The following is a 26,400-nucleotide window of genomic DNA, read 5'->3' on the forward strand; positions in this document are numbered from 1 at the left end:
ATCGGAGATGGAGGATGAGGAGGAGCAGGATGGGGTGAAGGAACTGCAATAGGAGGTGGAGGAAATCATGCTAGAAGTAAGGCCAGCAATAATCGCACATGTGCCGTGCCAAGGTGTGACTCGGCCCCAGCCTCCACAATGTTCACCAATGTTTACCCAGTGTGCTATCAGGAAAGTGAAGTGTCCTTGACTACAAGCGCTTGTCCATGTGTTGGTCGCTAAATGGACAATGCCAGCAAGTGCATTGGTAAGTGCACGGATGATGTTCCTGGACACGTGCTGGTACAAGGTGGGGATGCCACACTGAGAGAAAAAGTGGCGGCAAGGGACCGAGTATCAAGGGATTGCTGCCGGCATGAGCCTGGAAATGTGCTAGTTTAGCATTTGGGTCTGTGAGTGGGTGGCTGGGTACTTTCTTTTTTGTTCCAAGGCCTGGGGTAGGGACAGCTGCACGCAGAGCTGGGATAAGCATTTGGAAGTGATGATGGTAAGTCAGAATGGGCAAGGATAGGTGCAGGGAAGTAGGCTTCTGTGCCAGTGTTTTAGGAAGGGGATTTGGAAGCACCAAGCACACAGGAAGAGGTGGGGTCACCCAATGGCACCAATCATGCACCCAGGAGTTCGGTCATCCGAGTCGGGTACTTAGATGACATGTCAAGATCATGCTGTTGGTGGTTAGATTCTTAGTGGCTAAGCCCCTGCTAATCTTTGATGGCACAGGTTGCAAATGTCCATTTTGTTTGTCTGAGAACTCTCTTTAAAAAAGTCTCAGACTGGGGAGCACCTAACTCTTTGACGAAGAAATTCAGATGTGTTAGTCCTCTGTGGAATAGTTGCCCGCCTTCTCCCTCTGGTCATTCCGCTGCCTCTTCCTCTCAGTTCCAGTGTTGCCAATCTCCCCCCCCCTCAGCACTCCTGGCCTCGCTCTGTATGCCAGCTTCCCAGGTTGGGTCGGTGACTTCTTCATCCACCACCTCAACAACCACCATACGCTAGTACTCCTGATCTCGTGACTTAAGAAAAAATCTTAATGGTAACTATGTCTCATGATTATCTTCCTCCTTATCCCAAATTTGCCATTCCTGCAGCATGTCCTTGCGACTGAGGCTGCTCTAAGGTTTGTGCATTACTAAATAGCATGCCCTCCTGTCCCTCTTGGAGCATGAAGATTGAGAAGCCACTATCAAGAAATGATGTTGTAAAGAGATCTTCAGAGAATCCTAGTGTGGGATCACTAGTCTCCTGGGACTCAACATGTGGGAGGAAGTAGGATAAGGGTAAGGATTAAGTGATCTACACATTAGGCTGGTGAGACTGGACTGTGTGGAAGACTGTGTGGTGCTGCCAAACCTGCAGGAAGCCTTATCTGCTATCCAACCGACCACCTGTTTGCACTGCTCTTCTTTCAGAAGTGGTGTACCGTGCCTCTCTGCAAAGTGGGACAGGAACCTATGTGTCGTGGATCGGCATGAAACAATTGGGAAGGAGACATCACTCATGCACTGCTGATGATGAATCCACAATGGTTTCCAATGGATAAAAATATTTATTGTACAGGTTTACAGGGTCAATGCGTTTCGAGTTTGCACATGACCTCTTCATCAGGACAGAAACCTGGTGTGACTGTCAGGAATGGTTGTCCTTTTATATTGTATTATTTTGAAAAAAACAGCCAAACCAGGCACATGACTGTGTCAAAGTTCAGCAATGTCATGGGACGAATGTTAATTTCAAATCATAAATAAAACACTTAATGCAGGATTTGGGAATGTTTAGCTTGCAAAAGAGAAGAATGAGAGGAGACTTTGATAGCTGCCTACAAATATCTCAAGGGCTGTCACACTGTAAAAGGATCATGTTTATTCTCATTTGCACAAGGAAAGACTAGAAGCAATGGGATGAAACTGAATGGGAGGGGACACAGATTAGATATTAGAAAAAACTTCTTGACAGGGTGATCAATGAATGGAACAGGCTGCCACGAGAAGTGGTGAGTTCTCCTTCAATGGAAGTCTTCAAACAGAGGGTGGACAGACATCTTTATGGGATAATTTAGTGAATCCTGCTTTGAGCAGGGGGTTGGACCAGATGGCCCAGGAAGTTCCTTCCAACTCTACCATTCTATGATTCCTCAATATAACCTATATTACACACCTGAATAAAATAAAATGTCATCGATAAAATGTATTAAAACAAAGTTCAAACCATTGGAATCTATGGGATGTGAACTTAAATGTGTCTGTATAACAAGGGGGATCCGAACTCATAAAACAGCACATATGGGCTGTGGAGCCCAAATTATGACATGAACCACTGTTTTATCAATGACATTTTATTTTATTTTATTCAGGTGTGTAATATAGGTAATATTGTGTAATAAATAATTAAGTGTTTTATTTTAGATTTGCAATTAACATTCATCCTTTTATAATCCCTGATGATGTCAGATGGCCAGGCAATCACAGTAATGCCACAACCAAGATGGCTATGGCATTACCGTGACTTAGGCTGGTTTCACACTTGCATTTTTTTCCCCTATATTTTGCATGGGATGCGCTTATGTGCGCATACACATGCATTTGTATGCGTTTTTACGCGCATGCGTTTTTTTGTGGTGTGCGCTCGGGCGCACAAAATGCATCCTGTTGCATTTTTTGGGCATCCGACTTGCCTCAAAAAAAAGCATGCGCGCACAATGCGTTTTTTTACAGCAAGACACCCATTATAAGTCTATGGGTGCGCATATGTGCGCATTGGCATGCTCATGTATGCATTTTTTTGCGCATGCGTTTTTTTGTTGACCATTGGTTAGACAATGGAAATTAGGGGTTTGGGTTAGAGTTAGGGTTAGATAAGGGGGTTTAGGGTTAGGGTTAGTATGGTTTGGTTAAGGGTTTAGGGTTAGTTAGGGTTTAGGGTTAGGGTTTGGGTTAGTAGGGTTTGGTTAAGGGTTAGGGTTAGTATGGTTTGGTTAAGGGTTAGGGTATGGTTTGGTTAAGGGTTAGGGTTAGTAAAGTCATGGTTTGGGTTAGTGTGAGGGGCCAACTAATGTTGGAAAAAACGCAAACGCGGTAAAAACGCACTAAAAACGCATACAAACGCATAAAAACACTGCGTTTTTTTCATGCATGCTCATAAAAATGCTTGGAAAAAAAACGCAGCATTTGTATGCGTTTGTATGCGTTTTTTCCATGCGTTTTTTTGCGGGAAAAACGCGCTGCAAAACAAAGCAAGTGTGAAAGTAGCCTTACAGGCAATCCCAGCATGTTTATTGGCTGTATAAGATGCCAAGATGGGATGCAGCGATTTAAGTTTTATGTCGAGCACAGCCCATTACTTGATACTCTAGTGATAACTGAACATGTTCGCTCAGCCCTATTTACTGCCCTCTCTAGGTAATAAGAGCTCAGACAAAGACAGATAAAAGGAGATCATCATCTTGTGGCCAGCTTCCAATCAGCAAAAACAAGTTTTATTGCAAAAAGTTTGTAAGCACTGCGCTCCTTGACTAGATAGGCCGCTGCTGGGATAAAAAATCAGTCTTGGCAAAAAGCCCCAGCAGCCCACAGTCATAATGTTGGGAGGGGGAAATATGGTGGGCATCCTAATGTGTAAGGGTCGTTGTAGGGGCATCATACTATGTTGGGGGGCAATGTAGGGCCTCATAATGTGTATGGGGAAAATTATATATTAGGAGCAAGAAACTGAGTTAGGGAGCACTGCGGTGGGAACACACTTTGTGTGGGGGAATGTTTTGTTGGAGAATTCAGTATGGGGGCATCATACTCTGTGAGTGCATTTTGGGGGGGTATCATAATGTATGGAGACCATAAGTGTAGTATCGTAGTAATAGGAAACACTAACACAACATTTTACCTCTAGCCCACTGATATCAGCATTGTGCTGTCCACCTGACGCCAGCATTGTGCAACCCCACTGACAACAGCTTTGTACCCCACTGACAACAGCTTTGTATGCCTCTCCACTGACATCAACATTGTTCCTCTAGTGACACCATCAGCATTGTACCCCCCACCTGACACAAGCATTGTACCCCCACTGACACAAGCATTGTACCCAGAACTATCAACAGCATTGTACGCAGGATCGGTCTGGCCTGGCGGGGGGCCCTTGGAGAAGAGCAGGAGAGGGGAGGAAGGAAAAAAAAAAATAGAGGTCGCGGGCCCTTTAAATGCTCGCACAGAGCAGAAGAGAGCTGGGCTAGGGAGCGGGAAGCAGCAGGGGTCGCATGCCCAGCAGCGTCACAGCAAGCAGTCCTGGCTCTGCTAAAAGTGACATCACTCCCTGCGCCCTGCACTGCTGCTTCCTAGTTTAGAAGTGCGGAGCTTCAACAAAGGCTGAGCCAGACAAAAGACAAGGCATGGTTAAGGTAGGTTACTAACGGCCCTAATGTGTGTGTATGGTTATAAATTAATTGTATGTCAATGTGTACGCCTGTATATATGCATGCTATATGTGTGTGTGTATATATATATCTCTCTGTACATGTATGTGTATGTCTGTATATATGCATAGTATATATGTGTGTGCTCCGTACACCTCGTACACACGCGGCTCCGCTCAGTACACCTCATACACGCTCGGCTCTGCTCCGTACACCTCGTACATGCGCGGCTCCGCTCTGTACACCTCGTACACCCGTGGCTCCACTCCGTTCACCTCGTACACGCGTGGCTCTGCTTCGTACACGCGTGGCTCTGCTTCGTACACGCGTGGCTCTGCTTCGTACACGCGTGGCTCTGCTTCGTACACGCGCGGCTCTGCTTCGTACACGCGCGGCTCTGCTTCGTACACGCGCGGCTCTGCTTCGTACACGCGCGGCTCCACTCCGTACACCTCATACACGCGCGGCTCCGCTCAGTACACCTCATACACTCACGGCTCCGCTCAGTACACCTCATACACGCTCGTCTCCGCTCCGTACACCTCGAACACGCTCGTCTCCGCTCCGTACACCTCGAACACTCTCGTCTCCGCTCCGTCCACCTCGAACACGCTCCGCTCCGTCCACCTCGAACACGCTCCGCTCCGTCCACCTCGAACGCTCCGCTCCGTCCACCTCGAACACGCGCGGCTCCGCTCCGTCCACCTCGAACACGCGCGGCTCCGCTCCGTCCACCTCGAACACGCGCGGCTCCGCTCCGTCCACCTCGAACACGCGCGGCTCCGCTCCGTCCACCTCGAACACGCTCGGCTCCGCTCCGTCCACCTCGTACACGCTCAGCTCCGCTCCGTACACACGGCTCCTCTCCATCCACCTCGTACACACACGGCTCCTCTCCGTACACCTCGTACACACACGGCTCCTCTCCGTACACCTCGTACACACGTGGCTTTGCTCCGAACAGCTCGTACACATGTGCGGCTCCGCTCCGTACACCTTGTACACATGCGGCTCCGCACATCTCATACACACGCGGCTCCGCTCCGTACACCTCGTACACACTTGGCTCCACTCCGTACACACGCGGCTCCGCTCCGTACACCTCGTACATGCGCGGCTCCGCTTCATACACACGTGGCTCCTCTCCGCACACCTTGTACACACGGATCCTCTGCGTACACCTCGTACACACGCGGCTCCGCTCCGTACACACACGGCTCCTCTCTGTCCACCTCGTACACGGCTCCTGTAAGTACACACAATGCTCCTCTTCGTCCACCTCGAACACACGCGGCTCCTCTCCATCCACCTCGTACACACACGGCTCCGCTCCGTACACTTCGTACACACACGGCTCCGCTCCGTACACTTCGTACACACACGGCTCCGCTCCGTACACTTCGTACACACACGGCTCCGCTCCGTACACTTCGTTGACACGCGGCTCCTCTCCATCCACCTCGTACACACACGGCTCTGCTCCGTACACTTCGTACACACACGGCTTCGCTCTGTAGACACGGCTCCTCTCCATCCACCTCGTACACACATGGCTCCTCTCCTTACACCTCGTACATACGTGGCTATGCTCAGAACACCTCGTACACATGCGGCTCCGCTCCGTACACCTTGTACACACGCAGCTCCGCTCCGTACACACATGGCTCCTCTCTGTCCACCTCGTACACGGCTCCTCTAAGTACACACACGGCTCCTCTCTGTCCACCTCGTACACATGCGGCTCCACTCCGTAAACGTCATACACACACGGCTTCGCTCCATCCACCTCGTACACACACGGCTCCGCTCCGTACTCTTCGTACACACGCGGATCCTCTCCGTACACCTCGTACACATGCGGCTCCTCTCCGTACACCTCGTACACATGCGGCTCCTCTCCGGACACCTCGTACACATGCGGCTCCTCTCCGGACACCTCGTACACATGCGGCTCCTCTCCGGACACCTCGTACACACGCGGCTCCTCTCCGGACACCTCGTACACACGCGGCTCCTCTCCGGACACCTCGTACACACGCGGCTCCTCTCCGGACACCTCGTACACACGCGGCTCCTCTCCGGACACCTCGTACACACGCGGCTCCTCTCCGGACACCTCGTACACACGCGGCTCCTCTCCGGACACCTCGTACACACGCGGCTCCTCTCCGGACACCTCGTACACACGCGGCTCCTCTCCGGACACCTCGTACACACGCGGCTCCTCTCCGGACACCTCGTACACACGCGGCTCCTCTCCGGACACCTCGTACACACGCGGCTCCTCTCCGGACACCTCGTACACACGCGGCTCCTCTCCGGACACCTCGTACACACGCGGCTCCTCTCCGGACACCTCGTACACACGCGGCTCCTCTCCGGACACCTCGTACACACGCGGCTCCTCTCCGGACACCTCGTACACACGCGGCTCCTCTCCGGACACCTCGTACACACGCGGCTCCTCTCCGGACACCTCGTACACACGCGGCTCCTCTCCGGACACCTCGTACACACGCGGCTCCTCTCCGGACACCTCGTACACACGCGGCTCCTCTCCGGACACCTCGTACACACGCGGCTCCTCTCCGGACACCTCGTACACACGCGGCTCCTCTCCGGACACCTCGTACACACGCGGCTCCTCTCCGGACACCTCGTACACACGCGGCTCCTCTCCGGACACCTCGTACACACGCGGCTCCTCTCCGGACACCTCGTACACACGCGGCTCCTCTCCGGACACCTCGTACACACGCGGCTCCTCTCCGGACACCTCGTACACACGCGGCTCCTCTCCGGACACCTCGTACACACGCGGCTCCTCTCCGGACACCTCGTACACACGCGGCTCCTCTCCGGACACCTCGTACACACGCGGCTCCTCTCCGGACACCTCGTACACACGCGGCTCCTCTCCGGACACCTCGTACACACGCGGCTCCTCTCCGGACACCTCGTACACACGCGGCTCCGCTCCGTACACTTCGTAACACGCGGCTCAGCTCCGTACACACGTGGTTCCTCTGTCCACCTGATACACATGTGGCTCTGCTCCGTACACACACGGCTCCGCTCCGTACACACACGGCTCCTCTCTGTCCACCTCATACACGCGCGGCTCCGTACAATTCGTACACACACGGCTCCTCTCCGTCCACCTCATACACGCGCGGCTCTGCTCCGCATACTTCGTACACACACGGCTCCGCTCCGTCCACCTCGTACACACGGCTCTGCTACATCCACCCTGTAAACCCCTCCGGACCCCAAACACAGAGGCTGGAGTCACAAACACGAGGACTCCCTGCAGCCTCAGTGACGTCAGCGGGAGTCCCCGGCTGATCTGTGAATGAACTAATGGAAAAAAGTCAGAAACTTTCCCACGGTAATTAAATCATCTACAGGCAGCCATTGAGGCTGCGCAAAGCTGAATCAATTCATTTTGTAGTAGATTAAAGTGAGGCTGGTCGCATTAGCATCGGTCCTCATTGTAAACTATTTAACCCCTTCTGATGGATTGCAGCGTGGGACATGACTGAACTGCGGAGAGGTAAGGATATTGGTGATTTTTTATGTTAATTTTGTTGCAGGTCATGGTTTTATTTTGGATTACCAGACTAATAACAATTTGTCAAAAACGTGGTGTATTTATTTCATTAAAAGATTTTTCAATTAATGTCTGTGTGTCGCTTTTAACCCTTTCTTAGTATAGGTTTAATAATGGATTGGTGTCTTATAGACACCTCTCCATTATTAATCTGCTTAATGTCACCTTATGATCGAATGGTGACATTAACCCTTTGTTATATTAACCCATTCGCCACCGCTACAGGGCAATGGGAATAGAGAGGATAAGTGCCAGAGTTGGCACACCTTATAGATGCGCCATTTCTGGGGTGTCTGGGGGCAGATTTTTGTAGCCGGGAGGGGGGGCAAAAACAATGGTCCCTCTCATGGCTATTAAAATCTGCCCTCACTCACCTGCTTTACCTCTCTGGTTGATAAATTACAGCGGGAGCCCACGCATTTTTTTACAACAAATTAACCAACACCTACACCTCCCAAATTTTGCACACAAACCCTTATCTAATTATTAGTCAGGGACATACAGTAAACCATTTCATTTCATGTTTTTTTATATGTCAACCACGTGTCATTTCATGTCGGGTTGGGGAATGATTTGACAGAAGCCGGCAACTGAATTAGTGGCTATTCTGCTATGAAGAACTCTGTGAAATATAAATATATATATATATATGTGTGTGTCTCAATGATATGTGTGCGTGTATGTATGTGTGTGTGTGTATATATATATATATATATATATATATATATATATATATATATATATATAATGTGTCTAGATCTATTCTTTCATTTCTTTATTAAACCTGTCAGTGTGATTTTACTGTATCGTGCACTGAATTGCCGGCTTTTCTAAAAGACACTGGGTGCGTATTTCTTGCAAGTCACACGTGTGCTCCGTGTGTAATGCATATTTTTAGCGCACCCATAGACTTGCATTGGCGTACTACGGGCGTAGTACGCTGACAATCACAGCATGCTGCGATTGGCACGGACCGTAAAATATACGCAAGAAAAAAACGGCTGATGGGAGCTACCCCATAGAAAGTTATTGGTCCGTTTGCAATGCGTTTTTTTAACGCCTCTCACTCGTCCGTATTCCTCTCTAGTGTTACCCTGGCCATAAACTTCCCCTCATTCAGCACCTTGACAACCAGCACAGCAGAGTCCAGCATACACCAAGGCATCATGTGACCCCTGACTCCTCCCCTCCTGTATCCTCATCACAGGTCCTGTGCGCACAGAACAGCATAGCAGCATCAGCGTGTGAGACACAGACACTGCGGATGCCGAGCTCTTCTCTCCTGGCTACTCCCGCTCCTACTCTGCTCTCTCTGTGTGTACTGCGGGCTTCGGTGAGTAGAGTAGTACACTGAGAGTGGGTCTGTGTCCTCCTCGGCCTCAGGTTCTCTCAGTCTCAGCTGTGCTCTGCCGGCTCCCGCTGTCCTGCTGACTGTGTGGTGTGAGTGAGTGTGACACAGTCTCACTCTCTTCTCTCCGGGCTCCCTCTGTCCTGCGGCCTGCCCTGTATACCATGGGGCTGTGCTGTATACCATGGGGCAGTGCTGTATATCATTTGGTGGCTGGATGAGGGTAAGTTTCTGTGTGAGGTCAGCAGGGGTTTACAGTGTGAATTTAGCAGAGCCGTGTGTGTACGAGGTGAGCGGAGAGGAGCCGCGTGTGTACGAGGTGTACAGAGCAGAGCCGTGTGTGTACGAGGTGTACAGAGCAGAGCCGCGTGTGTACGAGTTGACGGAACAGAGACGCATGTGTATGAGGTGTACGGAGCGGAGCCGTGTGTGTACGAAGTATGCGGAGCAGAGCCGTGCGTGTACGAGGTGTACGGAGAGGAGCCGTGTGTGTACGAATTGTACGGAGCCGCGCGTGTATGAGGTGGACAGAGAGGAGCCGTGTGTGTACGGAGCGGAGCCGTGTGTGTACGGAGCAGAGCCACATGTGTATCAGGTGGACAGAGGAACCACGTGTGTACGGAGCTGAGCCGCGTGTTACGAAGTGTACGGAGCGGAGCCGTGTGTGTACAAGGTGTACGGAGCGGAGCCGTGTGTGTACAAGGTGTACGGAGCGGAGCCGCGCGTGTACGAGCTGAGCTGAGATGTGAGTGTACGAGGTGTGCAGAGCCACGCGTGCATGAGGTGTGCGGAGCGGAGATGTGTGTGTATTTTGACATAGGGGGCCCCATTTGAAACTTCGCACCGGAGCCCATAACTTTGTAGTTATGCCACTGCATATGGGGCTGTGCTGTATACCAAAGGGGGGCTGTGCTGTATACCAAAGGGGGGCTGTGCTGTATACCAAAGGGGGGCTGTGCTGTATACCAAAGGGGGGCTGTGCTGTATACCAAAGGGGGGCTGTGCTGTATACCAAAGGGGGCCTGTGCTGCATACCAAAGGGGGCCTGTGCTGTATACCAAAGGGGGCCTGTGCTGTATACCAAAGGGGGCCTGTGCTGTATACCAAAGGGGGCCTGTGCTGTATACCAAAGGGGGCCTGTGCTGTATACCAAAGGGGGCCTGTGCTGTATACCAAAGGGGGCCTGTGCTGTATACCAAAGGGGCCTGTGCTGTATACCAAAGGGGCCTGTGCTGTATACCAAAGGGGCCTGTGCTGTATACCAAAGGGGCCTGTGCTGTATACCAATGGGGGTTGTGCTGTATACCAATGGGGGTTGTGCTGTATACCATGTGGGGCTGGGCTGTATACCATGTGGGGCTGGGCTGTATATCATTTGGGGCTGGGCTGTATTCCATGGTGCTGTATACCATGTGGTGCTGTGCTGTATACCTTGTGGTGCTGTGCTGTATACCTTGTGGTGCTGTGCTGTATACCTTGTGGTGCTGTGCTATATACCATGTGATGCTGTGCTATATACCATGTGGGGCTGTGCTTTATACCATGTGGGGCTGTGCTGTATACCAATGGGGGGCTGTGCTGTATACCAATGGGGGGCTGTGCTGTATACCAATGGGGGGCTATGCTGTATACCAATGGGGGGGCTGTGCTGTATACATGGGCCTGTGCTGTAAACCAATGGGGGGCTGTGCTGTATACCAAAGGGGGGCTGTACTATATACCATGTGGGGCTGTGCTGTATACCATATGGTACTGTGCTATTTACCATATGGGGCTGTGCTGTATACAATGAGCCTGTGCTTTATACGCGCCGCATGGTCTTCGGTTTCTTCTGGTTTTCGCCAGATCCGGCAAAAATTTTGATTCAGGTATCTGGAAAAAACGTCTCTAACGTTTTTTGTCTGCGGTGAAAAACCAGACAGCGCCGGATCCGGCGCTTACGGCTTTTTGCCGCAATGGAAGTCTATGGGCGCCTGATTCGGAAAAAGACGGATCTGGCCCCCGGATCCATTTTTTTTAAGTCTGCGCATGCTCAGATCCAATTGGCTAGCCCCCAGGAAACAGATATAACCTGCTAGACGGATCCGGCAGAAAAACGGATCCGTTTTTTCAGTTCTCCAAAATTTACGCCGGATCTGCTTTTTCTAAAAATAGCCGGATCCTGCCTGTCGGAAAAAACCTGATGTGTGAAAGTAGCCTTAGTAGTCTATACAGGGGCTCAGTATAGGGCAGATATTTTTATGTAGGAGCATTATAATGACACTGCTAATTTTAGGGGTGTTGTGAGGCGATGTGCTGCAGAAGACCGTAGAAGATGGAGGTTTGCGGAAAACAGCTGTGTATGAGAAGAGTCATCACATCGTCTGGACAAGAAAGAAAGAGACTCTAAGCAGGGATGTCATAGGTAAGATACTTCGATATAAATGCTTATTTGTGATCCTGTCTGCGTCTCATCAGTGCTGTGGTTCCTGTATGGTCCGCAGTCTGATGATGATGACTGATAACAGGGTATGGTTTGGTTAAGGGTTAGGGTCAGGGTTAGGGTTAGGATCAGGGTATGGTTTGGTTAAGGGTTAGGGTCAGGGTTAGGGTTAGGATCAGGGTATGGTTTGGTTAAGGGTTAGGGTTAGTAAAGTCATGGTTTGGGTTAGTGTGAGGGGTTAGGGTTAGGGTCAGGGTTAGGGTTAGTAAAGTCATGGTTTGGGTTAGTGTGAGGGGTTAGGGTTAGGGTTAGTTAGGGTTTAGGGTTTGGGTTAGGGTTAAGTATGGTTTGGTTAAGGGTTAGGGTCAGGGTTAGGGTCAGGGTTAGGGTTAGTAAAGTCATGGTTTGGGTTAGTGTGAGGGGCCACCTAATGTTTGGAAAAAACGCAAACGCGGTAAAAACGCATACAAACGCATAAAAACGCTGCGTTTTTTTCATGCATGCTCATAAAAATGCTTGAAAAAAACGCAGCAGTTGTATGCTTTTGTATGCGTTTTTTCAATGCGTTTTTTGCGGGAAAAACGCGCTGCAAAAAAAAGCAAGTGTGAAACTAGCCTCACTTTGTAGTTAGCGGTGACTGTAATGCCTCCCTCCTTGCACCCACCATATCACAGGAAGCGACTGGCGGAAGGGAGAATAAACTTTAATTTTCTCCCTGCAGCCAACGCTTTCCCATTAAGCCGGCTAACCAGGCTTTAAACCCCATTTACATGCAGATTAACCCTATATCTGCAGATAAAGTGTTTCTCAAGGTGACAAGTCACCCTTACAGTGACTCTGTCAGTGCAGAATGGCTGTTCAAACCAAAGGTACTGTCACACTTAGCGATGCACCAGCGATCCCGACCAGCGATATGACGCGGTCAGGATCGCTGGTGCATCGCTAAGTGGTCGCTAGTGAGCTGCCAAACAGGCAGATCTCACCAGCGGCATCGCAGGGGTCGGGGGTCGCTACTTACCTGTCACACTAGGCGATCCTGACGTCCTCCCGCCCGCGTCCAGGTGTCGCTCATCGGTGCCACAGGAAGCACAGCAGGAAGCTGACGATGAGAAACAGTCCAGGACGTTCTCGCGCAATCAGCGATAACCAGCGGGGGAGCCGGTCGGAGGTAAGTATCAGACATAGCGATATCGCTAGCAATATCGCTATAACGTCACAAAACCTGTGATGTTATAGCGATATTGCTATCGATATCGCTTAGTGTGACAGGCCCTTAAGTCCTGCCGCTCGGTGCTTCACAGTGGGGCCAATCATGTACATTCACCTTCCCACCTGCTAGTATTCCATATTTCTCCACCCCTCTCTAACGTCTAATGTGATTGACAGCTCTGTCTTCATAGAGGCAGAGAAGGATGGAGATGAATGGAAAACAAGCAGGTGGGAAAGTGTATTAAATAATTGGCCGCCATGATAGTCTGAGCTCCTCCCGGGCGGGTCCACTGTGGGATACAAGCAGCGGGCATCTTGCAGTGGACTTGCTAGTGTGGAGCTACTCTAAAGGTGGTATCCAGGGATTCTGTTACAGGGACTCTGTCACTGATTTTATGGTATCCTAACTTAGGGTAACAAACTAGTGATAGACACCCATAGCAGAAAGCTGGGTCACTCAGTTGTACCAATATCTTGTATTGGAAGCTCCAGCACATAATGACGAGTCCTGAATATTCATGAGTTCCTGACTTTCTCCGCCCCCGCTGCTTGTTCAGTTTAAATAAAAAAAAAAAAAAAAAAGCTGTAAATCAGGGGCCGGGTGTAGAGAAAACCGGGCGCTCACGAACATCCGGTCTCATCATTTGCTGCTGCCAGAAACTTATTTTCCTAATGAGATATATTACAAATATGTTTAACATCCCTGTCCTTATATTATATAAAAAAAACATTTATGGAACCTGTAGAGTGGGCCCCTAGAGTTAATTCCCCTGGTGGACCCTAGGCACCCCAGTCCGACTCTGATTGTACATCCCACTAAAACAAAATTGCCACATTTTTCAGCTATGTCCTTTGGATCAGCAGGAGATGAAGCACCAGTAAAGAGCAAGGAGCAAGAGAAGAAGGAAACAAAAGAAGAGTGAGACCAGATGAAGGGCCACAGAAACCCAGAAGTGAAGATAGAAGAGGAAATGTAGTGATGGGCAGGTCATCTCTTTTTGGTGAACTGGATTATTTGGTTCATATTAGTGATGGGCAAGCACTAAAATGCTTGTGTTGAGCAAATTGGATTGCTCGGGTGCTCGACCCGAGCAACGAGCCCAATGTAAGTCAATGGGAAATGAGCATTTTTCCGGCGGCCCCTCCGGCAGTCTGCAGAGGAACTAGAAATAGCGGAAATCAACGGGAACAATGCTCAAATGACATGGGAACAGCATGGGGAAGACCCCTGGAAGCATTTCTGACTCCCAGGTCACTGATGTGAACAATATTGTCAGAGTCTTACGCTACTTTTACAGACTCACAATAAAACATACAAAAACAAATCCCAAAATGGATTTTCCTGGGAAATGTTAAGGAACATCCTTTTCAGGGTAATGACTTAATATATATGTATATAAGGCAAAATAAATAAGCAGTAGCAAAAATGCTCCTAAACACCTTGGGTTATGTTCACACATAGCGTTTTTGATGTGTTTTTGAACTTTAGCATTGCTTTCAACCAAGACAAATGCATTCAATGGGAAATGTCATTTTAACATTTTACAACCTTATCTGGTCATGTGGTGTGTGATACATCATCAGACACAACCTGTTTCATTTAGGAAGGAGGGACTCTGAAAATCACTAAGCCTATTTTTATAGGGCCATCAGGCGGCCTTTACAATTCTTAAAGGGCCAGCAGTCGGCCCTCACTATTCTTAGATATCCATCAGCCGGCTATGCTTTGTTGTTCCCATTATTAAACACTGGGTCTCCTATACTGTTATTGTGTATGCAGTGAGTGGCAGGGCTGCCCAAAATTTGGACGCACCTCAATACCACTTTGAAGAGACGTGCAGGAGGGCCTCCTGAAAACAATGTTTTCATTATTAGGAAGTGTGTCTCCCATAGTGTTTGCCTATGCACTGAATGCAAGGGCTGCCAAAAATTTGGAAATACTCCAATGCCCCTGGGAAGAGACGTGGAGGAGGGCCTCATAAAAAAATTTTCCCATTAGAAAGTAGCGGGTCTCCTATACTTGTAATGCCCATGCACTAAGTGAATGGACTGACAAACTTTACCCTGTGGGGTATACATGAAAATTATGTGGGCGTTGCATCACGGACCACGGTCACCCTGGTGATATGGCGGTGGAGGATGAAGACAAGGAGGAGGACAACAACAAATAGCCAAAATCAGGAAGCGGATACCCATGTGTGGGTGTGAAGAGGTGCATGGGAATAGACCTGCCAACAAAAGACACTGGATTTGAGTTTGTTATGCTGCTATCATTCGGTGGTGTTGAGAAGTCTGGCCCAATCCAGCCCTTTTTCACTTTTATAAGAGTCAGCCTGTCAGCATTTTCAGTTGACAGTCAGATGCGCTTATCAGTTATAATTCCACCAGCGGCACTAAAAACCTGCTCTGACAAAACGCTAGTGGCAGGGCAAGCCAGGACCTCCAAGGTGCTGAGAGCCAGTTCATGTCACGTGTTTAGCTTGGATACCCAATAATTATAAGACACAGAGGAATCTCAGAGGATGTTGGTACAGTCAGCAAGGTGCTCACTCAGCATCTTCCCAAACTTTGCACTCCTTGGGAGAGTGCCCCGCGCCTCAGGGTCTGTGCGATGGGAGGGTCTGAGAAAACTCTCCCAGAACTTTGACAGTGTTCCCCTGCCTCTGCTGGATTGGAGTTGTCTCTCTCTCGCCTGTACTCCTTGGTTGTCCAACGAACTGTGACCTCTGCTGCCTGCGTTTACAGGTGGGAATTTTTTTAATAATTCCACAACATAGGCCTTCTGGTGCTGCCCCATTTTAGTAGACCTGTCAGCCTTGGGAATAAGAGATAGAAAGTTCTCCTTGTAGCGTGGGTCTAGAAGTGTCACCAACCAGTAATGACTGTCACCCAAAATTTTGAGGTCACGGGAAAAGCAGCGTAACATAAACTCAGCCATGCATGCCAGATTGCTAACAGACAAGACTTCCTTGTCCTCACCAAGAGGACGACTGACCATGCTCTCCTCCTCCTCCCTGTTCTCAGGCCGTCCACGCTGAACAGATGATATAACAGTTGTGCAGGTAGTACCGTCTATATCACATGAAACTTGCTCCTGTTTTTCCTCCTCTTCCTCATTGTCAACCAATCCATGCTGTGATGAGATGATGCTGGGCTGTTTGCAATCACTCTGTATGGTTCCTTGCTCCAGCTCATCGTGCTCCGCCTGCAATGCATCCTCTTTGATTGTTAGCAGAGAGTGTTTCAGAACACAGAGAAGCGGGATGGTGACGCTAATTATGGCGTCATCGCCGCTCACCATCTTGGTGGACTCCTCAAAGTTTTGGAGGATGGTACATATGTCTGACATCCATGTCCACTCCTGAGGTCTTATGTGTGGAGTCTGAACTGAATACCGACGGCCTTATTGATGCTGGTGGTCAACAACTGCCCTCTTCTGCTCACAAATCCTTCCCAACATCTGCATTGTAGAGTTCCAACGCGTGGGGACATCACACACCAGTCGGTGAGCCGGAAGCTGCAAACGTTGCTAAGCATGTCAAGTGCGGCGGAAGCTGTAGCTGACTTTCTAAAATGGGCACACAGGTGGCGTACTTTAACAAGCCGATCTGGAAGATCCAAGTAGGTTTTTAGTAACCGCTGAACCACGAGGTTAAGCACAAGGGCCAGGCATGGTACGTGTGTGAGCCCGCCTTGCTTCAGAGCCACCACCAGGTTCCGGCCATTGTCACACTCAAACGTGCCTGGCTGTAGGCTCAGCAGTGTCAGCCACAGATCTGCCGTCTCTTTCAGAGCTGTCCACAACTCTTCAGCATTGTGGGTTTGTCACCTAAGCATATTAGCTTCAGCACAGCCTGTTGCCGCTTGGCTGAGGCAGTGCTGCAGTGCTTCCAGTTTGTGACTGATGTGGCCATTTTGGAGATGGAGGCTGAAGAGAAGGAGGAGCAGGAGGAGGTGCAGGAGCTGTAGACTGTGGGGGCAGCCCTGATTGATCTAGGGCCCGCATTCTCCGGCGTTGGGAAAACGTGTTGCATCCCAAGGTCTGACTGGGTCCCGGCTTCCACTATGTTATCCCAGTGTGCCGTCAGCGAGATGTACCATCCCTGCCCAAAAGCACTTGTCTGCATGTCCGTGGTTAGGTGGACTTTCCCAGTAACTGCATTGCTGAGGGCATGGCTAATGTTGTGGGACCTGTGCTTGTGTAATGCGGGACTGCACACCAGGCGAAATAGTGGCGGCTGGGGACCAAGTACTGAGGGACGGCCGTCGTCATCAGGTTGTGGAAAGCTTCCATCGCCACGAGCCTAAAAGGCAACATTTTGAGTGCAAGTAGTTGCGAAATGTGGGAATTTAGTAGCGTGGCCAGTGGGGCGGTGGTTACGTAATTTGCACTTGCGTTCCGAGGACTGGGGTATGGACAACTAAGCACTGCGATGGAACAAGGACATGGACGTGCTTGCTGATGGTGCTAGTTGAGTGTGCAATGACAGGTGCAGGGCAGGAGGCATGTTCGCAATCACCATGGACAGGGGATTGGCTTGCACGTACAACAGCAGAAGTAGTAGTGGCACTGTTCCTGGACACTGGGGTACGGCCCACAAAGTCGGGTGCTTTGCTGCCATGTGCCTGATCATGCTGGTCTTGGTCAGTCTGGTAGTTTTGCTACCCTTGTTGATGCTGGCCTGACAGGTGGTGCAAATGGCCTTTTTGGGATCATCAGCATAGTCTTTAAAAAACAAGCAGACTCGGGAAGACCTAACAGTTGTACTGGCAACTTCTGTCGTGTTGGTGTTATGGGGAAAGGTTGCCCGCCTTCTGTCTGCGGCCACCACACTGGTTCTTCCTGCTTGTTGGGGTGCTACACCTCCCTCCCCCTGTGTGCTGCTGTCCTTTCTCTGCATGTCCTCCTGCCAGGTTGGGTCAGTTACTATATCTTCCACCACCTCATTTTCCACTTCCGCACCCCGATCCTCCTCCTGACTTTCTGGCAGTTGTGTCTCATTATCGTCCACCTCTTGTGACACTTTCCCACCGTCGCCTTCGTGTGACCGTGGCTGTTCAAATATTTGAGTGAATAGTTCTTTGGAGGGTCCAAGTGTGGGATCAGTTGTCTCCGGGCACTCGGCATGGTGGGAGGAAGGAGGATCAAGGTGAGGAATATGCGGTCCAGATTCACTGCTACTGAGACTTGTCCATGTGGAAGACAGGGTCGTGGTGGTGGTAGTGGCAAAGTGACTGGAAGCACTATCTGCTATCCAACCAACAACCTTTTGACACTGCTCTGAGTTCAATAGTGGTGTGCTGCGGTCCCCTAGTAATTGGGACAGGAAGGTCGGGCGAGAAGATGTGGGTGTTTGTTGTGGCACAATTTCAGGTCGCTCACGGCCTCGGCCTCTACATGCACCATCACTTCCAGTTCCCCGTCCCTTGCCACGCGCCTTGCCCATTTTAAATGGAGAACAATATTTTCCACGTTACTACAAATGGCTGAATTTGGAGCGAACGTATATGTGATCCATGTGATGGGAAACCACAGTTTTAAATAGCTGACCTGTAGATAACTATTTTTTAACAGCATACTGGTGTCAATAACTTCGCTAACACACTGCAAGAAAATTTAAATTCTGGCCAGAAATAACAGAATTTTGAGCGCACTTATATGTGATCCATGTGACAGACAAACCAGTTTTAAATACCTGGCCTGTAGGTAACTATTTTTAACAGCAAACTGGTGTCAATAACTATGCTAACACACTGCAACAAAATTTAAATGGAGGCCAGAAATGGCAGAATTTTGAGTGCACTTATATGTGATCCGTGTGACGGACAAACCACAGTTTTAAATAGATGAATTTTTAGCGCTGTAATATGGAAAGGATCTGGCTTTATTCTGCAGTGCCAACAAGCAAATGGAGCAGAAAAACTGTGTTCTCTGGATTGCTTTTTAACCAAATAATCGAGATTAAGATCCAAAAAAAAATTATTCCTGGATCCTGCTACTTGGAGCTATGTCTAGAAATATCTGTAAAAGCAGCAGCAGACAGAACTGGAATGGACCCTCTTGCTATATGCACTGCAGTCTGCCACATACACCGCCTGCCTGCCTAGCACTGATATCTATGCAGCTGCATTAGTCCTCACAAGGACTGTTAGTTGAGATGGATATGTGTATAATATATTGTGGTATACCTACACTAACTAAGAAACAAGCAAATCTTTCCCTATCTCAGCAGCACCTCTCCCTACACTGCCTGATTCCCGAGTAGACTTTGATGAGCATGGCGGTGCCAGGTCTGATATAGACCTGATGACGCTGTGTGGCCAGCCAATCACTGTAATGCCACAACCAACATGGCTGTGGGCCATTTATATGGATACACCTAAATAAAATGGGAATTGTTGGTGATATCAACTTCCATTTTGTGGCACATTAGTATATGGGACGGGGGAAACTTTTCAAGATGGGTGGTGACCATGGTGCCCATTTCGAAGTCAGCCATTTTGGATCCAACTTTTTTTTTTTCAAATGGGAAGAGGGTCATGTGACACATCAAACCTATTGAGACTTTCACAAGAAAAACAATGGTGTACTTGCTTTTAACGTAACTTTATTCTTTCATGAGTTATTTACAAGTTTATGACCACTTATAAAATGTGTTCAAAGTGCTGCCCATTGTGTTGGATTGTCAATGCAACCATCTTCTCCCTTTATTGACGCACTGATGGCAACACCGCAGAAGAAATGCTAGCCTAACGGGGTCAGATTCCTTGTACGAATGCTTGGACCGGACACCCATAATGTGGTGGTGGACCATCTTGTTGGAAAAACTCAGGGGACGTGACATCTTCAGTGCATAAAGAGGGCAACACATCATCATGTAGCAATTTCAGATATCCAGTGGCATTGAGGTTTCCATTGATGAAGAATGGCCCCACTGTCTTTGTACTCCATATACCACACCATACCATCAATTATGGGTGTCAGGTCCAAGCATTCCGACATGAACAGTTTCCTGGAAAGTGGATTGGTCATCGTCGGCCAGTTGAATGGCCACCAAGGTCTCCCAATCTGACCCCCTTAGACTTTTATCTTTGGGGTCATCTGAAGGTAATTGTCTATGTTGTGAAGATACGAGATGTGCAGCATCTGAAACAACAGATACTGGAAGCCTGTGTTACGGGCTTGCGGAGCGCACCAAATAATAAAGATGGAATAAGGTGTGTTCGCAGCCCGGGGTCCACCGTGCAGAGATGGTAAACTGCTGCTTGGTAATGGTGAAGGTTATACGGCAGACAATAAACACGCTGGTTAGCGTCACCTGGTGTGTACAGATGCGAGTTCTGTTACTTCACAGAACCGCGGTGCCGCACAAAGTAAATGCTGAAGCCTGTTAAGCTCACAGGACTCGGCCAGATGAGCGCTAGAGTACAGACACGGGGCTCTGTCCCAAGGACATGGGATTAGAGTCCTTCAGCACGGGATAATAATCCCAGAGAAGCTTGCAGGTGTGCACAGAGCCGCTCAGGCAGACACATCTTATCGCCCAGGGTTGGGCCAGATAAGCGCACAGATTGTGCAAGGCGCTGCACAGGCAGTAGCTGCCACCTGCCGCGGTACGATAGTGCCCTGCAGAGGGTGACACCATCGCACGCTAGTGTGTGCAGAGTACTAGGAGCACAGTGGCATGAGCATAGTCACCCATTTGCGCTGACTCTAACTCTGAATCCCTAACCAACATGCGTATCCAAGGAAGGGGAGTTTTAATGAGTCAGTCACCAGATACATGCATCCATCATCATACACACAAATAAGCATAAGAGTCTATACTAGCACATGGCCATGCGGTCATGTGACTCTTTTATAGCAGCGTTCTTCCGGGATCTTCCTAGTGGTCCAATGAGAGCAGCAATAGGACCTGAGCATGTGACCTCAGACCTCCAATGAGAGGACTTCCCACGTGCATGCTCAGTGGACCGATAGAAGGACTTAATCCCAGGAGCTGCTCGCTACTGGCTATTGCAGGTTACTATAGCTGAACTCTCATTAGCAGCAGTAACCAAGCCAACAGTAGTAGACCGAGCAAGACGCCGGGAACGACGCCTTTGCTGAGCAGGCTCCTCTGCGGCTGGAGAGGAATGGTAAACCGAAGACGGCAAGGCTCTGGATTCCTCCTGTGCAGCGGCAGGAACCCGATGCCTAACATTACCCCCCTCCTTCCTGTGACTCGCTATGCTCAAAGGCCGCAATGAGCAAGAGAGTACAAATGTTCTCCACAGGCTCCCAGGTCCTATCCTCTGGGCCATGACCCTTCCAATCTTCTAGATAGTATTTTTTGCCCTGTACCACTTACACCACACGATGGCGTTCACCTCGTACTCGTCCAAGGACAAGCTTGATGTCCCGGTAGGTGACTTCGAAAACCGGGACATGTAAACGGCCTTAAGTAGGGACACGTGGAAGGTGCCAGTGATACCCAGGTGTGGAGGAAGGGCCAGACGGTAGACCACAGGGTTGACCTGTTCGAGGACCTTAAAGGGACCAATGTAACGAGGCACGAACTTAGTGGACTCGACCCGCAGCCTAATATTACGGGCGGAGAGCCACACTAAGTTGCAGGGAGTGAAGGTCGGAGCTGGTCACCGGTGTGCATCCACGGAGACCCTCTTTCTCTCCTTGGAGGCCCGGATGGCATCCTGGGTGCGGTCCCAAATATCACATGCCTCCACCGCCCAGTCTGCCACCCTAGAGTCAGTGGAAGACACTGGCATGGGCACAGGGATGTGCGGATGCTGGCCGTAATTAAGGAGGAATGGAGTCTGACCGGTTGAGTCGGCCACAGCATTGTTTAGGGCGAACTCCGCCAAGGCAGTAAGGATGCCAGTCATCCTGCCTGGCCGAGACAAAATGTCATAGGTATGTGACCAGGGTCTGGTTGGCCGTCTCTAGGCCGACAAAAGATTCCGCTCAATGCTGAGCAAGCGACAGAGCTCTCTCCAGAACCGAGATGCAAACTGGGGGGCCCTGGTCACTGACAATTTTGTCTGGCATGCCGTGCAACAGAAAAACTTGCTTTGTGAACAATGCTGCCAGGCCCCGTGCAGAAGGTAGCCGTGAGAGAGGCACCAGGTGCACCATTTTAGAGAAACGGTCGGTGACGACCCATTTGATCGTGCTGCCACTGGAGTTGGGTAGGCCCACCACAAAGTCCATACTGACCATCTCCCAGGGCCTGTCCGCCACCGGCAGGGGGTAAAGCAGCCCAGCAGGCCGTTGCTGAGGAGACCTATTCTTGGCACAGGAGACGCACGCCCGAATGTAGTCTCCGACGTCACGGGCCATAGGCGGCCACCAGTACGTCCTCGCCAGGATCTCAGATGTCCACTTTGCCCCAAAGTGTCCACCCACTCTAGACACGTGAGCCCATGAGAGGACCTCCGGTCACAAACGGGCAGGGAAAAACGTCTTGCCTGGAGGCACCGACTCGAGGGCGACCGGAGCCACGGTCCTCAGGCTCTCAGATGGGACAATCAGATGAGGCTTAGTCTCCTCCTCCTCCGATGACACCACGGTGGGAGAGAGAGCATCGGCTAGGACATTCTTCTCCTGGAGAGAAAGTGGAGGGTAAAGTGGAACCGGGAAAAGAACAGGGACCATCTGGCCTGGTGAGAGTTTAGCTGTTGGGCTGTCTGTAGGTACACCAAGTTTTTGTAGTCAGTAAGCACCTGGAAGGGGAACCGGGCCCCCTCCAGGAGGTGTCTCCACTCTGAAAAGGCCAACTTCATAGCTAGCAACTCCCTGTCCCCAATGGAATAATTCCTCTCCGCCGGTGAAAAGGTCTTGGAGAAGAAGGCTGCTTCCGACCATGAGCGTCCTTCTGGAAGAGGACCGCTCCGGCACCAATGGAGGAGGCATCCACCTCCAACATGAATGGCTTATCTACATCGGGGCGATGTAGAATGGGAGCACTAGCAAAGTGGGTCTTGATGGAGGAGAAGGCCTTAGAGACCTGTTCCGACCACAACTTGGGGTTTGCTCCCTTCTTGGTGAGGGCCACCAAGGGAGCTACCAAGGTGGAGAAGTGGGGAATGAAATGGCGATAGTAATTAACAAACCCCAAAAAGCGCTGCACAACTTTGAGAGAGTGGGGTTCCTACCAGTCCATTACCGCCTGCAGCTTGGCAGGATCCATAGCCAAACCCTGGGCAGAGATGATATAGCCCAGGAAAGGCAAGGACTCCTGCTCAAACAGGCACTTCTCCAACTTGGAATAGAGGGAGTTAGCTCGTAAGCGGGTGAAGACGTTGCCAACCTCTCTCCGGTGGGAGTCCATATCTGGAGAGAAGATGAGAATGTCATAAAGATAGACAACCACCAAGGTGGATAGCATATCTCGAAAGATATTGACAATGTCCTGGAAGACGGCCGGGGCATTACAGAGACCAAAGGGCATGACCAGGTACTCATAATGGCCATCCCTGGTGTTAAATGCCGTCTTCCATTCATCCCCCTCACGGATGCGTATCAGGTTATAGGCCCCCACAAATCTAATTTGGCGAAAACTCTCGCTCCCCGTAATCTATCAAACAGTTCTGATATCAGGGGCAAAAGATACTTGTGCTTAACGGTGATGGCGTTAAGACCCCTGTAGTCGATGCACGGACGTAGTTCTCCATTCATCTTCTGGACGAAGAAGAATCCCGCCCCCGCTTGTGACACTGACTTCCTAATGAATCCTCTTGCCAGATTCTTCTTGATGTATTGAGACATAGCCTTTGTCTCCGGGAGAGTTAAGGGGTAGACTCGACCCCGGGGAGGCTCTGCACCATTCAAGAGGTCAATAGGACAGTCATAGGTGCGATGCGACGGAAGGATTTCCGCTGCCTTTTTGGAGAACACATCCGCATACTGTCGATAGTGTTTGGAGAGCGAGGAAAGATCTGCGGGGACCTCAGTGGAGGCAACCTGGACACACTCCCTCAGACATCTACCCTCACATGATTTACTCCAACCCAGAATTTTCCCCGAGGACCACTCTATATGGGGGGAATAATACCGCAACCAGGGGACTCCGAGAAGGACCTGGTTGATACCCTCGAGTATGACGAGGAGGGATATCGTCTCCTGATGAGATGGAGACACCGAGAGTATCAAAGGGGCGGTCTGGTGGGTAATCTGTGAGGGCAGTAACGCCGTTCACCACTCTGACGATGACTGGCTTAGATATCATAGCCAGAGGTATTGCGTGCCATTGAGCAAAGGCAGATGACATAAAGTTGCCCTCTGCTCCGAAATCCACACAAACCACCGCCAGAGTGGAAGAACCAAACTCAAGCATCCCCTTAAAGGACAACTTGGAGGAAAACGCTGCTGATTCTAGTGAGCCGCCTCCTACGGCTACTAGACCTGAGCGTTTTCCCGGCCGCTGTGGGCACTGGTTGGCAAGGTGACCAGACTGCCGGCAAACATGACTAGTCACAGAAGCTCGAGCGGACCAGGGCCTAGATCCCGCATGGGAAGCCCCTGGAGGCTCGGATGCCCAATCGGGAGATTCTAGAAGTTTAGTAAAACTAGGTGTCAACCTAAACCTCTGCCTACACTGGGACAGCTCCAACCTTCGGTCGGTAAAGCGAAGGTCTATGCGGGTGGAGATGCTGATAAGCTCCTCCAGTGTGGCGGAAAGCTCCCTGGTTGCCAGGGCGTCCTTCACATGGTCAGCCAGACCTCTCCAGAAAGCCGGAACGAGGACCTTATCTGGCCACTCCAACTCTGAGGCCAGAGTCCGGAACTGGATGGCGAAGTGGCTGACCAAGGACAAGCCCTGTGATAATGCCAGCAGCTGGAGCGCGGTGTCGTGGGTGGCTCGCGGTCACAAAAAGACCTGCTTCAGAGCGGCCAAGAACCGAGAAGCGCTCTGCACCACATGATCACCACGCTCCCACAGCCGTTTGGGCCACTCCAAAGCCCTGCCTGACAAGAGGGAAACAACAAATCCCACCTTAGCCCGCTCTGAAGGGAAAAGTGCCGCCAGCAGCTCTAACTGTATAGAGCACTGGCTCACGAAGTCCCTACATGAAGCACTATCACCTGAGAACTTTTCGGGCAGCGGGAGGCGAGACAAAGTCAGGGCAGGGATGGCAGTGGTCACACGGGAGACAGCCTCTGTGGCTGCCTGAACAGTGACCGCAGTAACATCCGCAGCTGAGGCTGAACGCTTGAGAGTTGCCAACCTGCCCTCCAGCTGCCGGATATACTGCAGCAGTCGCTGTTTGTCCTCCATTACTAGCCAGACCCTGGCGATAGTATAATCTTACGTGCTTGCGGAACGCACCAAATTATAAAAATGGAATAAAGTGCGTTCGCAGCACAGGGTCCACCGTGCAGAGATGGTAAACTGCTGCTTGGTATGGCGGAGGTTATACGGCAGACAATAAACACGCGGGTTAGCGTCACCCGGTGTGTACAGATGCGAGTTCTGTTACTTCACAGAACCGCAGAGCTGCACAAAGTAAATGCTGAAGCCTGTTAAGCTCACAGGACTCGGCCAGATGAGCGCTAGGAGTACAGACACAGGGCTCTGTCCCAAGGACACGGGGTTAGAGTCCTTCTAGTCCACTAGCGCTTGGCCTCGCTGCAGCAGTGCCAACACGAGATAATAATTCCAGATAAGCTTGCTGGTGTGCACAGAGCCGCTCAGGCAGACGCCTCTAATCGCCCAGGATTGGGCCAGATAAGCGCACAGGTTGCACAAGGCGCTGCACAGGCAGTAGCTGCCACCTGCCGCGGTACAATAGTGCCCTGCAAAGGGCGACACCATCGGACGCTAGTGTGTGCAGAGTACTAGGAGCACAGTGGCCGTGAGCATAGCCACCCATTGGCGCTGACTCTATCTCTGAATCCCTAACAAGCATGCGTATCCAAGGAAGGGGAGTTTTAATGAGTCAGTCACCAGATGCATGCATCCATCATCATACACACAAATAAGCATAAGAGTCTATACTAGCGCATGGCCGTGTGGCCATGCAACTCTTTTATAGCAGCATCCTTCTGGGACCTTCCTAGTGGTCCAATGGGAGCAGCAATAGGACCTGAGCATGTGACCTCAGACCTCCAATGAGAGGACTTCCCGCGGGCATGCTCAGTGGACCAAAAGAAGGACTTAGTCCCAGGAGCTGCTCACTGCTGGCTATTACAGGTTACTATAGCTGAACTCTCATTAGCAGCAGTAACCAAGCCAACAGTAGTAGACTGAGCAAGATGCCAGGAACGACGCCTTTGCTGAGCAGGCTCCTCTGCAGCTGGAGAGGAATGGGAGACCGCAGACAGCAAGGCTCTGGATTCCTCCTGTGCAGCGGCTGGAACCCAATGTCTAACAGCCTGTGCTAGCATTTCTTCTGTGGTGTTGCTA

The 26,400-nt window shown here is 50.5% G+C and overlaps 1 protein-coding gene across 6 annotated transcripts in view; it reads left to right on the plus strand.

Moving 5' to 3' along the window:
* Positions 1-4,234: 4,234 nt before the first annotated feature.
* PDC (phosducin) overlaps positions 4,235-26,400 on the plus strand; it is a 393,470-nt gene continuing 371,304 nt past the window's right edge. For 3 of the 6 annotated variants that reach the window (XM_073582542.1, XM_073582541.1, XM_073582540.1), the window contains exon 1: positions 4,235-4,390. Coding sequence is in view for 2 of the 6 variants with exons in the window: in XM_073582540.1 (XP_073438641.1) it covers positions 4,382-4,390 (9 nt within the window). In the remaining 4 variants the exon portion in view is untranslated. Of the gene's footprint in view, positions 4,391-9,220; positions 9,349-26,400 lie in introns of those variants that run through there. The other 3 variants (XM_073582539.1, XM_073582546.1, XM_073582543.1) reach the window with 3 other exon arrangements.

This window comes from Dendrobates tinctorius, unplaced genomic scaffold, assembly GCF_039654945.1.
Source record: "Dendrobates tinctorius isolate UK_male_01 unplaced genomic scaffold, ASM3965494v1 ptg000072l, whole genome shotgun sequence".
In the NCBI taxonomy this organism is placed as follows: Eukaryota; Metazoa; Chordata; class Amphibia; order Anura; family Dendrobatidae; genus Dendrobates; species Dendrobates tinctorius.